Consider the following 16,129-nt stretch of genomic DNA (forward strand, 5'->3'; position numbering starts at 1 on the left):
TTTAACCTAAATTCTTAGCAAACTGATAGTTTAGCTATAATGAGTGTTTATGAGCTGTCTGGAAAGTACAGATCGAGCCATCAGAGCTGCTCTCTGATAGAAATACTGAGAAGAGGAAAGCAACAGTATGCAGAGGCCCTGATAGAGAAAGCTGTTGAGCAAAAACTGTTGAACATTTTTAATAAAAATCAATTCAAAATAATTTTTCTTCAAAAAAGAGTAGAATATAATTTAAAAAATGCTCCCAAAGGTGTCCATAGCCTTTAAAAGGAATCTCCACTTTAATATAATTAGGGGTTGTCTCGTTAACACAGCTCCTTTTTAAACTGTGGTCAGTCCGATGATCGTCTGAATGCTATGGGCTTCAGAAACCCCCAGCAATCAGAGGTAATTGCTGGACCCAGCTAGAGGTCCTACAGGTGCAGATGGAAACTGTTTGACTGTCTGTGTTAATGTCTATAAATTCCTCAAGGTCCCAGAAAAATGCTTGGATAATCCATAGTATAAGAATAACACTTTACAAAGAAAAAGCAGGATGCTCGATAGAGCCCTCATTGTAGCCATCAAGGATGTGCTGGGCCCACCAATCACAGCTGTTGACATGTCTTAAGAAGGCTTTTGTAATTCTACCAAAGCTTTAAAGGGTCTCAGCAGTTTTTCTGACAGCTGTGGCTAGGGGCTAAGGAGAACAGTACAAGTGACTAGGGGCTTCACTGTGAGATGTTCTCTGCACTGATCTTCTTCACAGCCCATCCCCTCTGCTCTGACTGACAGCTGTAGACAGGGGTGCTCCTAGCCTTTCTGCTGCCTGAGGTGAAAATTTAATCAGTGCCCCCCCCCCCCATTCCCATTACCAAATTCTCAACGTAACCCCTTCCCTCCTAACATTACGTGTATCACTACAAAACATACAGGGTAATACAGCGCACCATACTTCTTACATCCAGTGACATCTCCTCTGATGTAGATGTTCTCTTTTCTCATCTTCTTCATTCAGACCAGGCCGCCATGATGATTTGTCACCCATCTCTCGTCTCTGCACTTTGACAAAAAGACAACAGGGCTCCCAACATGTCCCCACTGCGCCCCTGAAGTAATAATGCTTCCATAGTGCCCATATTCCCTATAGTCCATGTTCCCAGTAGTAATAAAGCTGACCATAATGCCCCCCAGTAGGGATATTTCTCCTTATAATGTGACAGTAGAAAAATGCCCCCTTAAAATGAGCACCAGTACAAAAAATGCCCCCTAATAATGTGCACTAGTACAAAAATGCCCCTGTTCCGTCTGCCAGTACACAAAATACCCTCTTAGCGCCCCCAGTTGAGCTAATGTTCCCATAATGTGTGCCAGTATAAAATACCCATATAAAATGCCCCCATAGTGCTCCTCTCCCCCTTCCCCATAGTGCCCCTATAATGTGCCAGTGTAAAATACCCCTATATAGTGACCGCAGTAAATGCCCTTATAGTGCTCCTCTTCCTCATAGTGCTCCCCATAATGTACCAGTATAAAATGCCCCTATATAGTGCCCCAGTAGATGCCCTCAGTGCCCCCATAAGGTGTGCTAGTATAAAGTACTTCTTCTTAGTGCCCTCAGTAGAGGCCCTCATCGTGCTCTTCTTACCCCCTTCCCTGTAGTACCCATAATGTGTCCCCAGTATACAATGCCCCTATACAGAGCCCCCAGTAGATGCCCTCATAGTGCTCTCCATAATGTGCCAGCATAAAATACCCCTTCTTAGTGCCCCCAGTAGATACCCCCATAGTGCTCCACTTCCCCCTTCCCGATAGTGCCCTCCATAATGTGTGAGTATAAAATACAATTTTCTTAGTGACCCAAATAGATGCCCCCATAGTGTTCCTCTCCCTCCTTCCCCATAGTGCCCCACATATAAAATAACCTTTCTTTGTGCCCTCAGTATGTACTTCCATAGTGCTTCTGTCCTCCTTTCCCCCATAGTGCCCCCATAATGTGCCAGTAAGAAATGCCCCTTCTTAGTGCCCCTAGATGACCCCATAGTGCCCCCATAATGTTCCAATAAGAAATACCTCTTCTTAGTGCCCCTAGATCCCCCCATAGTGCCCCCCATAATGTGCCAGTAAGAAATGCCCCTTCCTAGATGCCTCCATAATGCTCCTCTTCTGCATTGTGCCATACAAAAATAAATACCTCCGTGAGGCTGGCAGCGATGCGATGCAGGCCTCTTCCGGGCTGTGTCCCGCACTGTATGACTCAGGCGGCGCTATGACGTCATCATGCTGTCTGCATCGGCCTCTGATAGGCTACAACCTATCATAGGAACGGAGAGGGGTGACGCCTCTCCCCTGACCCCCGCCGCATCGATCTGTATCGCTGTCATATAGAGATGAGTGCTTCCACAGTGGAAGCGCTCATCTCTCCCTGCCCTGCGCCTCCTTCACCTCTTCCCACCTATCTCCACGGCTGCACTGACTGAGGCAATCTCCTCACCTTGCCTAATTGGCGGTGCGGCCCTGGCTGTAGTGGTCTCCTGGTTGGATGCTACAGATGCGGTGTCACTCAGAGCAATGGAGAGGGGATTTGAAGCAGCTCAATGCAGAGAGCACATTACAGTGAAGCTGTGCCCTGGGCACTTGCAGGAGCAGAATCTGGCTGAATAAATACTTCACATTCAAACTACTCCTAACAGTAAAAGCTCCACAAAAGGTATATTTGGACTGTTCACCCCAGCCCCTACCTAGTGATGTTAGCAGTTTGGCATCATCAAAACGCTGACAGACTCCCTTTAAAAAGGTTATGCCATGAGTGAGGTAAATAATGAAAATTAGACAAACATGCAGTACATACAGGGGTGCACCACCAATGAGGCCAGATGAGGCAGCACAAGGTAGGGGCAAGACGGGGGCAGCGTAAGGGCGATGGGCAATGAGTGCTTTCATTGTGGCAAAGGGGTTAGGTTAAGAAATTGGCATTGGGGGATTGCCTCAGGCAGCAGAAAGGCTAGGTGCACCCCTGAGTACATAGCAACATCTAACAAAGCTAGAACCAGCCCTGTACATCACACAGATGCAGAAATCTTCCCATTCATTGCTGCTGTTGCTCTGATAGATTAAATGATATAAAACTTAAAGGGTATAACCGAGCATATGTGTGCAACTACCTCAGCTTTGATTATAGATCGGTTTGTTTGTTTTTAGATCAAAGCATCCACTCCTGGTTTTGGTTGAAAACTAACTGCACCAAAAACTACTTACATATATGAATTTGGCCTAAGGGTATGTTCACACAACCAAGCATATCTCATGGAAAAAACACAGAGTTTTTCATTTTTTATGATGCGGTCCCACTCTCGGTTTAGCGCCAATGAATGGAGCTAAATCACCAGCAGTAAAAAATAATAAAAAATTTTTTGTGTGACCCTACCCATAGGCTGCTTTTTTCTGCAGTTTAAAAATCCATCCATCAATCTATTATACAGAGAACCCAGGACAGATGTCATTGGACACCACTGAAGTCATTCCTGTGGTGGAACCCTAGAGAGCTTGAACATTAGTACCCCTTGGGCGATTTACACCCTTTACCCCACTAACATTTTGGTAGCCCATCAAATTTTTTCACTGGGGTACAGCCATGGGTGCTAGATGCACCCCTAATTACATCAGCGTGTTAATGAGCTCATATCACAAAGCATTCTAGTGGAGAAACTGATTTTCTAATTGTGGTACATAGATGGCCCTTTTCAAGTTTACTCCAATGTATAACAGATGGATAAACCAACTAACATTCGAAATTGATATCAAGGTTAAAGAGATTCTCTATGATAGGTTTGGAAATGTATAATAACTGTGCAGCATTCAAAAAAATATAGAACAGAGATGATAAATTGGTCTAAAACCAGAGACAGCTAAAATCTAGGGAATGGGTCACAATAGGTGGATCATCTTGATCGAAAAATTTTTGCTTCTCTACAAGTAAATTCAATACAAGCTTGTCCATTTTTGTGTGGGTTTGGATGTAAGGTCAGTCATTCTGAATCAATCAAACCTGAACTATTCTTACCTCTAACACCTGGTCATACTAACAAGGAAGTCTATTGCTCTCCACAGGCATAAGAATTTCTATGAGGAAGTCCTTCATCCTAAACCGAAAACATGGCGTTGGGTCAGTAATGCCTGTTGTGTTTCAAAAGAATCGACTGGTGTTTGTTTCCATTCCCATGCCTCTTGGAGGCCCTTGGCCAATTCTTCACTCTCTTAATTTGTAGCCATGCAGTTTCCCTGTAGAGGGGAGCCTACATCGTTTCGTAAAAACCAATTGAAAAGAACATAACATCAACTATCCCTGGGCCCCTCTCTTTTAATTAGCCCCATAGCAGCTGCATGGTCTACGTCTACAACACAAATACAAATGGCTGAGATTATGAAGAGAATTGGGTTGTAATTTTAACACACAGATGAAAGTTATTCCAGAAGTAGCTTAACAACAGCATGAAGCTCATAAAAATAATTACTATTATTATTATAAATATGGAGACATCTGATCGATAATCATCTGTAGTAATACAAATTACAATAATGCACTTTGCTCTTACTCATTAATTTCAAAGAAAATGTCTTTATTTTGAAGCAAAAGAGAATAAAGATGAAGAGTACTGCTACGCGCTGGCCAAAGCTCTTTACCATGACAAATGTCCTTTGACTATTGGTCTGTATATACCATGGGGTAGATGCAAGGACGATCTTCTTGACAAAATTAGGAGTGAGTATTACTAGTGAATTCTCCTCTTGTTTTACACATTGAAGTGTACTGACTTTGCTGAAATGTAGGGTCATCTTCCCAATAGTAGCAGACCGAATTATGGCTCTCGTGTAATCTAATGGAGATATAGATTAATGATACTAGTTGCTTCTTGTATTTACTGTTTTTTATTTTCCATTATTTATTTGGACTTATCATACAAACGGACTATTGAAATTGGACTGATGTTACACTGTGAAGGTATCAATCCTTTGTCAAGGTAACCCCAGGGTTATTTAGGAGGTTCCTGACCCAAGATCGCCCCTATCGGGGCAGGTGTTCCGTTTTGTAGGAAGGGCCAAGTTTGAAGGGTCAGACATAGGGATAGAGTTTTCTCCCCCCCCCCCCATGATTATTAACCCCTGCATTCCAGTCCTTGATTCATATACACAATAATTGTGGGGAATTATGTTGATGTTATTCGATATATCTAATAAAGGTTACGTCTTAGATGGTGATGGTCCTGTAAATTACATTAAGGTGACACGATCATAAACTACTGGACCTTCTGATGGTTATTGATCAGACCTGTGAATTCTCTGGCCTAAGAGTTGCAATGTCTGTGTAAAGGGGGAATATTATCATCAATATTTATGCAAATATCAATAATTAATATTCATAAATAGGAGGAGCCGTCTATTGATGACTCCGCCTATTTATACCTTTATATAACAATAACACAATATTTTCACTATACTTTGCCTTACACTAATCACTAAACTAGCTGCATGCGCCTTACTAAACTATCGCTAATAACCACACATTACACAGATAGTTATATATAAACCATAGTATTTATTAATACCAACAATACACTACGCACGCAATACACTAACAATACAGGACTATAAATACAGCACTAAACTACAACACACAATTCCCAAATTCCACCCACAAACTAACTATACAATACACTCACATACAAATATTAGCAGCCCACCCCACCTGACTAATTCTATCCCTAAGGTATGACGAGGGTTAACGGTGGCACTGCAGGGGTGTATGCAGGCCACCGACACAAATACAGTATTGCAGGGCTACACAGTAATGCAAGGGTTAATACCCTGCAAATATAGTAACAAGGGGTTATCCAGGGGAGTAGGGGTTTAGAGATCAGGGGTTAACCAGGGGAATAGGGGTTTGGTTATGCAGGGGTTAATAGTAGGGGGTCAGGGGTGTAGTGGTATGGGCTCAGGGGTGTAAGGGTTAGGGGATCAAGGGTGTAAGGGTTGGTGGGATAGGGGTTCAGTTGGTGGGATAGGGGATATGGAAAGAAGGAGGGGATACTTAGTTCAGCCAGGGGGGGTCGCTCCGTTCCTCTTGAGCGCTGATTGCGCTCTCCTTCAGAGGGGCCGGTCAGGGTCCTCTAGCCGGAGGGAGGGCCGCTCCGTCCTGAGCGCCGATCGCGCTCTCCCATCAGGGGGGTCTCCGCTAGAGGTCTCTTCATTGGGGGGGTCCGCTCTCTTCTGCCTGAGCGCCGATCGCGCTCTCAGGGGGGAGCCGGTGTCGGTTTTCTTCTGGGGGGGCGGCACGGCTCTCCCTCATAGTGCAGGGCTGCCGGGCTTTATACCCTGCAGCCCGCACTCCCGTGTCGCGGCGCATGCGCTGTGCGCGCGCTCCACGGGCCTAGACACGTGGGCCGGCGCGGTGATATGACTTCACCGCGCCAGCCCGCGCGTCTCTGCACACGCACAGCGGGGCCGCAACTTGCTGACAGGCGGGAAAAGTCTTTGATCTCCCGCCTGCAGCACCTTGCATTCCGGATAGCGCGATAGTAATCGCAATGCCGGAATGTGCATAATAGAAGGAGGCGAGGTTTCTCCCTCCCTTCTATCATGCATAATTATCTCCAGCAGCGCTGGAGATAATTACAACAAAGAACTGAGATTCTGTTGAATCTGAGTTCTTTGTAGTTCTCAGGATGACCGGACCTTAGTCCGGTCATTCTGATGCAATTAACCAGATTGTATCAGTGTGAATGCTTGGGGCACATTTACACTGATGCACCTGGTTTCAGGTATAAGGGGGGGGGGGGAATATCCTATAAGGAGGCACGGATGGATATATATTATAAGGGGCCACAGTTATATATCTACAGGGGGCACGATGATTATATACATATCATAAGGGGCCACAGCCCTTACATTATAAGGGGGCACAGCCCCTACATTATAAGGGGCCACAGCCCCTATATTATAAGGGGCCACAGCCCCTACATTATAAGGGCCACAGCCCCTACATTATAAGGGGCCACAGCCCCTACATTATAAGGGGGCACACCTTCCAGGGACCACATATTTCCCACAGGGGCCACCATGAGCCCCTGTGGGCCACTAAGAGCAGATGTGCGCAGATGCTGGGCACATCTGAGCACATCCTCCTATAAAGTGACCATTAATGCCATGCATATATATCATACATGCATGCACGTGTTTGCATGCGTATATGTATATATATGCATACGTCTCAACCCTTCCTCAACAGTCTGTTTCTCTGGATATACTTAGATACCCCAGTATCCTGAGTGGAATACCGTTTCTAGATAGTAGATCCTTTCTGTCCTCTTTGCTGTGGTGGAAAACTGGTGTCAGGGGGTTTACCTTTCTCCAACAGGAATATTCTACAATCCGTTTTAGTATGGCCACTACACTTTATGAAAAGTCTCTTTCCCAAGAACTTGCAGATAAATTGTCCTTTTCAGCTTTTCCAATCCATAGAGTAGAAAGATTCCCTGGGTTTCTGCTCTACACTGCCTTCCCAGCTGCATACAGACTGCAGCCCACACAAGATTGACTAGAAACTTTCTCTTACAGAGGAAGGGTGGTGCTAGCCCTGCGTAGCCACTAGGGACCTCCTACTCCATACACAGCCAGTGGGATATCGAACACAATACAAGAAATACAGTGAGAAGTTGGACTCAACAAAGTTTCACCCAGAAATTAATTTTGGAGACACACTAACATCTAGACCTTGCAGACACTCAAATCGCATCCAAAAAGCAAACAAAACATTTATAAAGCAAAAAGACCTCATAGAATACAGGAGTGTTCTACAGTGGATTTGTGTTCTTCACTACCCTTGCAGCCCATCAACCAACTATAAATGCCATGTATATTAGTTCATCCTGTTTGACACACATTACTTGTGGGGTTTCCGTCTGATACCAAATCTTTGAATGAACCCTCTGACTAACTAATAAATTGTGTCCTAATGATAACTTTCATTGTCTTTCCTTTACATCTATTAAGGGATTAAGTATACATTTATTTGTATTTCAGCCCACCTGAAGAATATCTCAACTGAATAAAAAGGTTAATGAGCAAATTAAGCTATTAAAAGGAATTCATCTTTTCAATATAATTGTGCGCTTGTTATTTTATAAGCCTGTCATCACAGAAAATCACAAAGATCTGAAAAGTATCCATTTTGTCTTCGTAAGGTTCAGTGCCTGGGAATGCACAGGTAGTGACCAACTATGGGCTGGCCTGGTTACAGCTCTTTGTGATGGGGTTGAGCATCAATTTGGGCTGATACCTCTTAGTATTTATCGTGCATTATACAAGAACAAGAAAATTGAAAATCGTAAAGGCTCTGAGAAATGGGTTTCTAAGGAGTTTCTAAAAATCCCACTGTGGCTTCTTACTTTATGTGTGTTCCTCATGGGAGTCTTGGTTTTTGCATTGATTTTAAATACTGTGATATCTAACGATAAAATATCTATATATTTCATATACATTTTTGTATCTATGTTTGCTCTTTGTACAGTAAAACCGTTTATAATGACCCTTGAGGTGACAAAAAATTTAATTTTGACTCAGAAAGTCAAAGTGTTAAGAAAACTGAAGGGGAAAGATATGAGCTCTCAGATGGGCTTCATGGCTGATGTCAAGAAGGAGGTTGACACTATCACTTCTTACCTTCAAATGATGGAAATATTCCAAAATACGAAAATAAGAGTCATCATAGAAATCACTAAATTGGACAACTGCATGCCAAACCGAGTGGTCGAAGTCTTAAACGCTATAAATATACTGCTTTCTAATGAAGATGCACCATTTATATCCATCTTGGCTGTAGACCCTGGTATCATTGTTGAATGTGTTGAAAAGTCAGACCTACTGAAAGGCATGGCGAACAATGGCTATCTGTTCCTAAACCGGGTTGTCACATTACCCTTTTCTATCCCCCAGATGAATTACCATACTAAGTCCGGTCATCTGAGTTATATAATTGACAGTAAAAATAGTTTAAGAAGAAAAATAACTGAAGATAAAAGTAGGTCTTCTGAAAATAATAGACTCTTGGAGGTTAAAACAGGCAAAGGTAATAAAGATGAAGGAGCAAATCAGTTAATACGGGAGGCACTGGAGCACCTGAAATCTGACGAATGTCTTGAATATATTACTGACAATGTTATCAACATGAGGAGGATTGTGAACTCCATTGTCATAACTCTCAGACTGATGGCCAGAGATAATAAATATCAAGAAATAAGCGCAAATAAGGTATCAAAGTGGGTGATAATGGCTGCCCAATGGCCGTGTTCCTTCAGCTGGATACTACAGTGCATTGAAGATGAGCAGCAGAGTAGAAAAGGCCAAGATTCTCCATACGAAAAAATAAAACTGTGGGACATTTATGAGATGTCCCTGGATACTTTGCATGCTAATAGGGAGAGTCTCAAAGAGCTTCTGGAGTTGGATGGGGATCCAGATACCTTCTGCAAACTACTAGAGTATACTGATTTCACTGTGGAAGATGCAAACAAGTTAAGAACATACACTGTCAACTTAGATCACACCATTCAAAGGAAGATTGAACTCCTACAAGGTAGTTTTGAACTTTTTGAGGTTCAAGAAGGAAAAATCGCTGACTAGAATGAATTTATTGAAAATGAGCACAAGTCAAGTCTGTGACAAGGTTAGTCGTTATTTTTGTTTGCAGTATTACAATAAAAAAATAATTGTGTATATATATCCAACATTTTGGGTTTGTCTCCCAAGTCTAAATAGAACAAAATGTATATGCTGAATACTGTATACAGATCTCATTGTGTTCTGCTGAATAACTCTATTTGAAACCAATGGGGATGCGTAAATCTGTATTCGGCAAGTTCCTTCTGGTTGGCTGGTAGCTTTTTAATCTCGGTCCTGTTCTGTACCCATGACCAACCAATATGTCTGCTGTGCATGACCGACCAACACGACTGGATATGACTGCAGCCTACCTGCAAATGCAATGAAATGTGAACACAACTAGCATGAAACACAACCTAATATGCATGTAACCAACTATGACCGCCATGTCTGTGACATCATCGGACAGTTGGTCACATGCAGGTTCTTGGCAATAGCCAAAGACAATTACAATTCCTAACTGGTCCAGGATCTGACTAGAGGGACGGCCATACTGGATTTAGTATTAACCAATAGACCTAATAGAACAACAGATGTGCAGGTCGGGGGACACCTGGGAAATAGTGACCATAAAGTAATAACCTTTCAATTGTCATTCAAAAGAGTGTTTCTTCAGGGAGGAACAAAAATACCAAACTTCAGAAAAGCTAAATTTGACCAGCTAAGAGAAGCCATTAGCCTAACTAATTGGGACAAAAAAAATCAAAAAAATAGCAAAATAATAACAAAAGAAAATACAGCCACAAAAATAAAAATACAGCCACAAAATGGGATATTTTTAAAAGCATCCTAAACTCTAATTGTGAGAGGTACATACCTTATGGGAATAAAGGGTTAAGGAACAAGAAAACAACTATGTGAATAAATAGAAATGTAAAGGAAGCAATAAATGACAAAAAGAAAGCATTTACCGTAAATCACTAAAACAGGAGGGTTGCGAGGAATCATTGAAAATAGGGCTGCAGCTAACGATTATTTGAATAATCGATTAGTTGCCGATTAATTTCTACGATTAATCGATTAATCGGGAAAAACGACAAAATTACAAAACAGAGAGGTTTATATGATCTTACTTGAAAAATTATGTTCAAAGGCCATATTAAAACAAATCGTGGACGACACTATTATGGGGGATCTGTGGACGACACTATTATGGGGGATCTGTGGACGACACTATTATGGGGGATCTGTGGACGACACTATTATGGGGGATCTGTGGACGACACTATTATGGGGGATCTGTGGACGACACTATTATGGGGGATCTGTGGACGACACTATTATGGGGGATCTGTGGACGACACTATTATGGGGGATCTGTGGACGACACTATTATGGGGGATCTGTGGACGACACTATTATGGGGGATCTGTGGACGACACTATTATGGGGGATCTGTGGACGACACTATTATGGGGGATCTGTGGACGACACTATTATGGGGGATCTGTGGACGACACTATTATGGGGGATCTGTGGACGACACTATTATGGGGGATCTGTGGACGACACTATTATGGGGGATCTGTGGACGACACTATTATGGGGGATCTGTGGACGACACTATTATGGGGGATCTGTGGACGACACTATTATGGGGGATCTGTGGACGACACTATTATGGGGGATCTGTGGACGACACTATTATGGGGGATCTGTGGACGACACTATTATGGGGGATCTGTGGACGACACTATTATGGGGGATCTGTGGACGACACTATTATGGGGGATCTGTGGACGACACTATTATGGGGGATCTGTGGACGACACTTATGGGGGATCTGTGGACGACACTTATGGGGGATCTGTGGACGACACTTATGGGGGATCTGTGGACGACACTATTATGGGGGATCTGTGGACGGCGTAGTTATGGAGAGGGGGATATGTGCACTGTTATGGGCATAACAGTGCACAGATCCCCCTTCCCATAGCAGTGCCATACACAGACCCCCCCTCCTCCCCATAGCAGTGCTATACACAGACCCCCCTCCCCATAGCAGTGCTATACACAGACCCCCCTTCCCATAGCAGTGCCATAGACAGATCCCCCCTTCCCCCTACCCCCTAACAGCCCCGGCCCCGGCCCCGATGCTTGCATCTTTATTTTACCTTTTTACAATGACGCTCCCGCTCCTGTAACAGCCAGGCAGAGCGGACGGCGGCGTAACGTCACTCAATCACGTGACGCGCCCGCTCCGCCCACTTCATGAATGAAGGAGGCGGAGCAGGCGTGTCACGTGAGTGAGTGACGTTACGCCGCCGTCCGCTCTGCCTGGCTGTTACAGGAGCGGGAGCGTCATTGTAAAAAGGTAAAATAAAGATGCAGCGACCGCCCGCCCGCCCGAATAGCAACGAATCGGCGATTATTCGATAACTGGATTCGTCGACAACGAATCCAGTTATCGAATATAATCGATTACATCGATTAATCGTTGCAGCCCTAATTGAAAAACTATAAGAAAAAAAGAGAATATGTAAAAGATAGAAAAAAGCAGCCAAGCTGGAGTCAGAGAGATTCATTGCCAAAGAGAGTAAAACTAACCCTAAATTGTTCTTTAATTATATAAATGGTAAGATATTTAAACCTGAAAATGTTGGCACTTTACAGAGTGATGAAGGAGGAGTTGCAGAGAGCTATGAGGAGAAAGTGAAATATTTATTTATTTCCTTCACTGTATTTAAAGGAAAATAAACTGTCAGATAAAATGCAGAATGTAAAAGTAAACTCCCAAATAAAAGTGGCCTGTTTCACCTGGGAAGAAGGGCAGCAACATCTTAAAAATATTAAAATAGACAAATCACTGGGACCAGATGGCATACACCCCCATATCCCAAGAGCATTAAGTAATGCAATAGACAGACACTTATTTCTGATATTTAAGGGCTCTATATTGACAGGGGGCATTCCACAGGATTGGCGCATAGCAAGTGTGGTGCCAATATTCAAAAAGAGGTCAAAAGCAGAGCCAGTGGATCAACTTGCAGGATAACAGGCTGAACTGGATGGACGGATTTCTTTTTTTTGGCCTAAAAAACTTTTTCTTAGGCCAGGCATACCAAGGATTCAGAGGGAGGACTCCTATGTCAAGCACCATCCCACTAAACAGTTTGTAATCAGCGTTGCCTGGAGGGTGTGACTGAGTAATAGTTTTTGATGTCCTGAATTATATGATATTCTAGAATAACAGGTTAAGGTAACTTGAAAACATTTTTCCTTCACCTCGTGTACGTTTTTTCCTTCTATTTCAGATGAAAGAGCTTAATTTAAAACATTGTGAAGACTATATAGAGAAGATTGAGAAGCATAATCTGGATGGAAAGGCTCTTCTTTACAGCAAAAATGAAGAGATAAGAGGAGCCTTGGGCATGAATCTCGGAGACTGGGTGATATTTAGAGCTAAATTTTTAAGCTTGCCTACTCCAAACCTTTTCTTTTAAGCAAAAAGCACAAGAACTGTTGGAACGTGTCCATTATATCCTCATGATATATGATTTTATCCTGCATTTCTTAAGATCTCATACATGTAGAATATTTGCACTTGTACTGTATATATTAGAAAATGTACATATATAACATATTATTCCTATATCCACTTTTGCTGAAAGGGAATGTGTCTTTTTGATTTTGTTTTTGTTAATTAAATGTAAGTCTGTAGAAGAGAAATTGTGTGTTTAGATTTTTTTTAAAGGAGTTTGCATGGAGTTCAACATTGATAGCCTAGCCTCAGGCTACAGTAGGTCATCATTATCTGACCAGTGGTGATCTGACACCCGACACCACCACTGATCAGCTGTTTTAAGAGAGGCTACGATCTCACAGCATACTAGGCACAGTGCCATGAATCTCATAGTGGCTGTGCTTGGTATTGCATCCCAGATCCATTTACTTGACTGATATGCACATTGGCCATGTGACCGATGAATGTAATGTCACTGACCTCAGAAGAGGCTGTGGTGGTCACCTGAGTTTCACAGACTCTTAAAACAGCTGATAAGTGGGGGTGCCAGGAGCCAGATCCCCACCAATGAGATACTGACCTATACTTTAAATGTTAATGTTATTGAATTTTTCACTTTAAGAACTTTCCTGGCTTGACAATTTTGGTGGCACACACTTTCTTCCTTGACCATACAGACAGTGTAGCAGGGTCTGTGTGGTTTATGGCAGCTGCAATGAATGAAAGTTAACAGATAGAAAGGTGTCAATAGACTAATGTAGTCTCAGGAAGTGGTAGAATACTGCACCCACCCCAAAAAAAAAAAAGAAAAAAAAATACTTTTAAGATTATATAGGGAAGCTGTGGGGTAATCATAGATTATAAACAGAGATGAGCGAAGTTCTCAAAAATTTTATTTGACTGCTTTACCGAATTTCACGGGGAATGGCAATCGCTGTGCCCCACCTGTCATTGAACCCCTCAGATTCTGCATTAATTGCTGATTGCGGCATCTGACATTAAAATTGAGGCCTTTCAGGGGTAAATCAGGGGTAAAAAAAACAGTACATACTCACCTTATCCATTTTCTTGCGGAGAGGCCGTCATTGATGATGTCACCGCACCCCGCCAGTGCACTGATGTGGTGACATCAAATGTCACCCTGCTCAAGATTTCACATAGTTTCTTCTATCAAGATGATTAAAGCAGACTCTCCGCAAACAAATGGATAAGGTGAGTATGCCATTTTTTTTACCCTGACCACCATTTCAGAAAAAATAGATTCGTTACCACAAAGCGTTAAGAAATTCGGCTTTGTGGCAAATCAAATTTTTGGGGAAATTCGGATCAAAGTCAATTCGTTCGCTCAACACTAATTATAAATATTCTTTTTTTTTGCATGAAAATATACTGAATGAGATCATAGATTATATAAGAGACCTGATAAATCCAGTTAAAAATGGTTTTATATAGATTTTTTCTAAGAATTTTATTTTGTAAGGGCAAACCAGTGTCCCTGGGGAGTCTGATCATGTATTAGAATAATGATATATGTATTATATTTTGTGATTTTGTCAATTAAATAAAATTATCAATTGGCTAATATTTGCTCGTCTTATTGTTACTAAAATAATGTAATAAATGAAATCTATCTACCTACATCTATCTACCTACATCTATCTATCTACCTATATCTATCTATCTATACCTATCCACACTAACCAAGCATACTGCAGTTCAGCAGTATATGAGATGAGCTGCGGTACGGCGACACAGCCACTACACAAGTGGGAGTAGCTTTTTGTTTACAGCTTAATCTACTGTTTAAAATTATTTGGGCCCGTCTGCCAAACGTCAAGGCGATCTCTGTAAGATGGGAACCTAACACTAAATTCTACCTGTTATGTGCTATAATGCCCACCATTAAATTCAGGGAATGCAGGTACCAACATGCATGCTGAGCCTACTCTATAACTTTCCTGGTGCCAGATGGCTTCCAGTGAATGCAATGACAGCAGGCCACAGCTTCATACATACACTAATTAAAATGAGACCATGGAGGCCATTATGGCACCAAAAATTGTAAAAAGCAGAGTGAACCCAGCATGCATGAAGAACCTGCACTCCCTGAATTTTATGGTGGCGGTTATAGCACATAACAGGTAGTATTTAGTGTTAGGTTCCCGTCTTACAGAGATCACCTTGATGTTTGGCAGACGGGCCCAAATAATTTTGTACAACATGTATTTGCCAATAATCACATATTTTCAAAATAAGCGTAGCATTTGCTCCAGAAAATGTTCTATAACTATGGCATTATTGTACTTTATTTGGTTTGCAGAGTGCTGTTGCATTCTATATTTTTTTCTTTGTTTTTCTAGCCATGGCAGCGCCCACCTGCGCATTGGGATGTGCCGACTGATCCCCTTTTATTCTGTCTACTGTTTAGTTTCCAGCACTGGCGGAAAGCTGCTGATCAATGTGGTTGCTGGGTGTCAGACCCCTACAGATATTGATGTTGTATATATATATTTTTTGAGTATTGGATTGTGGTGATTAATATCTCCTTGGTGGCCCTATTTAAACTTTTCACTGTGTATTTAAGTACCCCTTAATTCCACATTTTTGTTCCCTGTACTGCCTGATTTTACCTGTGCTTAAAATAAGGTTGCTAGGCAGGGTCCGTCTATCTGTTGAAGGACGGAGGACGCAGAAACACGCAGCGCGCAAGGTCAGATTACTGACAGCCAGGGACTGTAAGTAAAGGATTAAAGCCAGGTCCTCCCCAGCAGCTGATAACAGTGCCTGGGCTGTGTGCACTTCTCCCTGTCCCTGCGCTTGGCAGACGCTCCCTCACTCAGCAGAGCTGATGAAGTAGAGTTGGAGCAGCGCAGACCAGGGAAGGGAGACCTGCCGTCTGCTCAGTGTATAAATGAAAGCAACATGTGGTAAGAAGACCCCTTTATGCTGCAGGAGATTAACCCTTTAGGG

The 16,129-nt window shown here is 42.5% G+C and overlaps 1 protein-coding gene across 1 annotated transcript; it reads left to right on the forward strand.

Moving 5' to 3' along the window:
- The first annotated feature begins 4,134 nt into the window (after positions 1-4,134).
- LOC122919746 (NTPase KAP family P-loop domain-containing protein 1-like) lies at positions 4,135-14,394 on the forward strand. Its single transcript, XM_044268931.1, is given in 5 exon segments — positions 4,135-4,144; positions 4,610-4,741; positions 8,120-9,633; positions 9,635-9,700; positions 12,951-14,394. Coding segments are annotated over 5 exon segments (1,911 nt in total). The 3' UTR covers positions 13,140-14,394.
- Positions 14,395-16,129: the final 1,735 nt, after the last annotated feature.

The sequence above is a fragment of the Bufo gargarizans genome, chromosome 9 (assembly GCF_014858855.1).
Source record: "Bufo gargarizans isolate SCDJY-AF-19 chromosome 9, ASM1485885v1, whole genome shotgun sequence".
Taxonomy (NCBI): domain Eukaryota; kingdom Metazoa; phylum Chordata; class Amphibia; order Anura; family Bufonidae; genus Bufo; species Bufo gargarizans.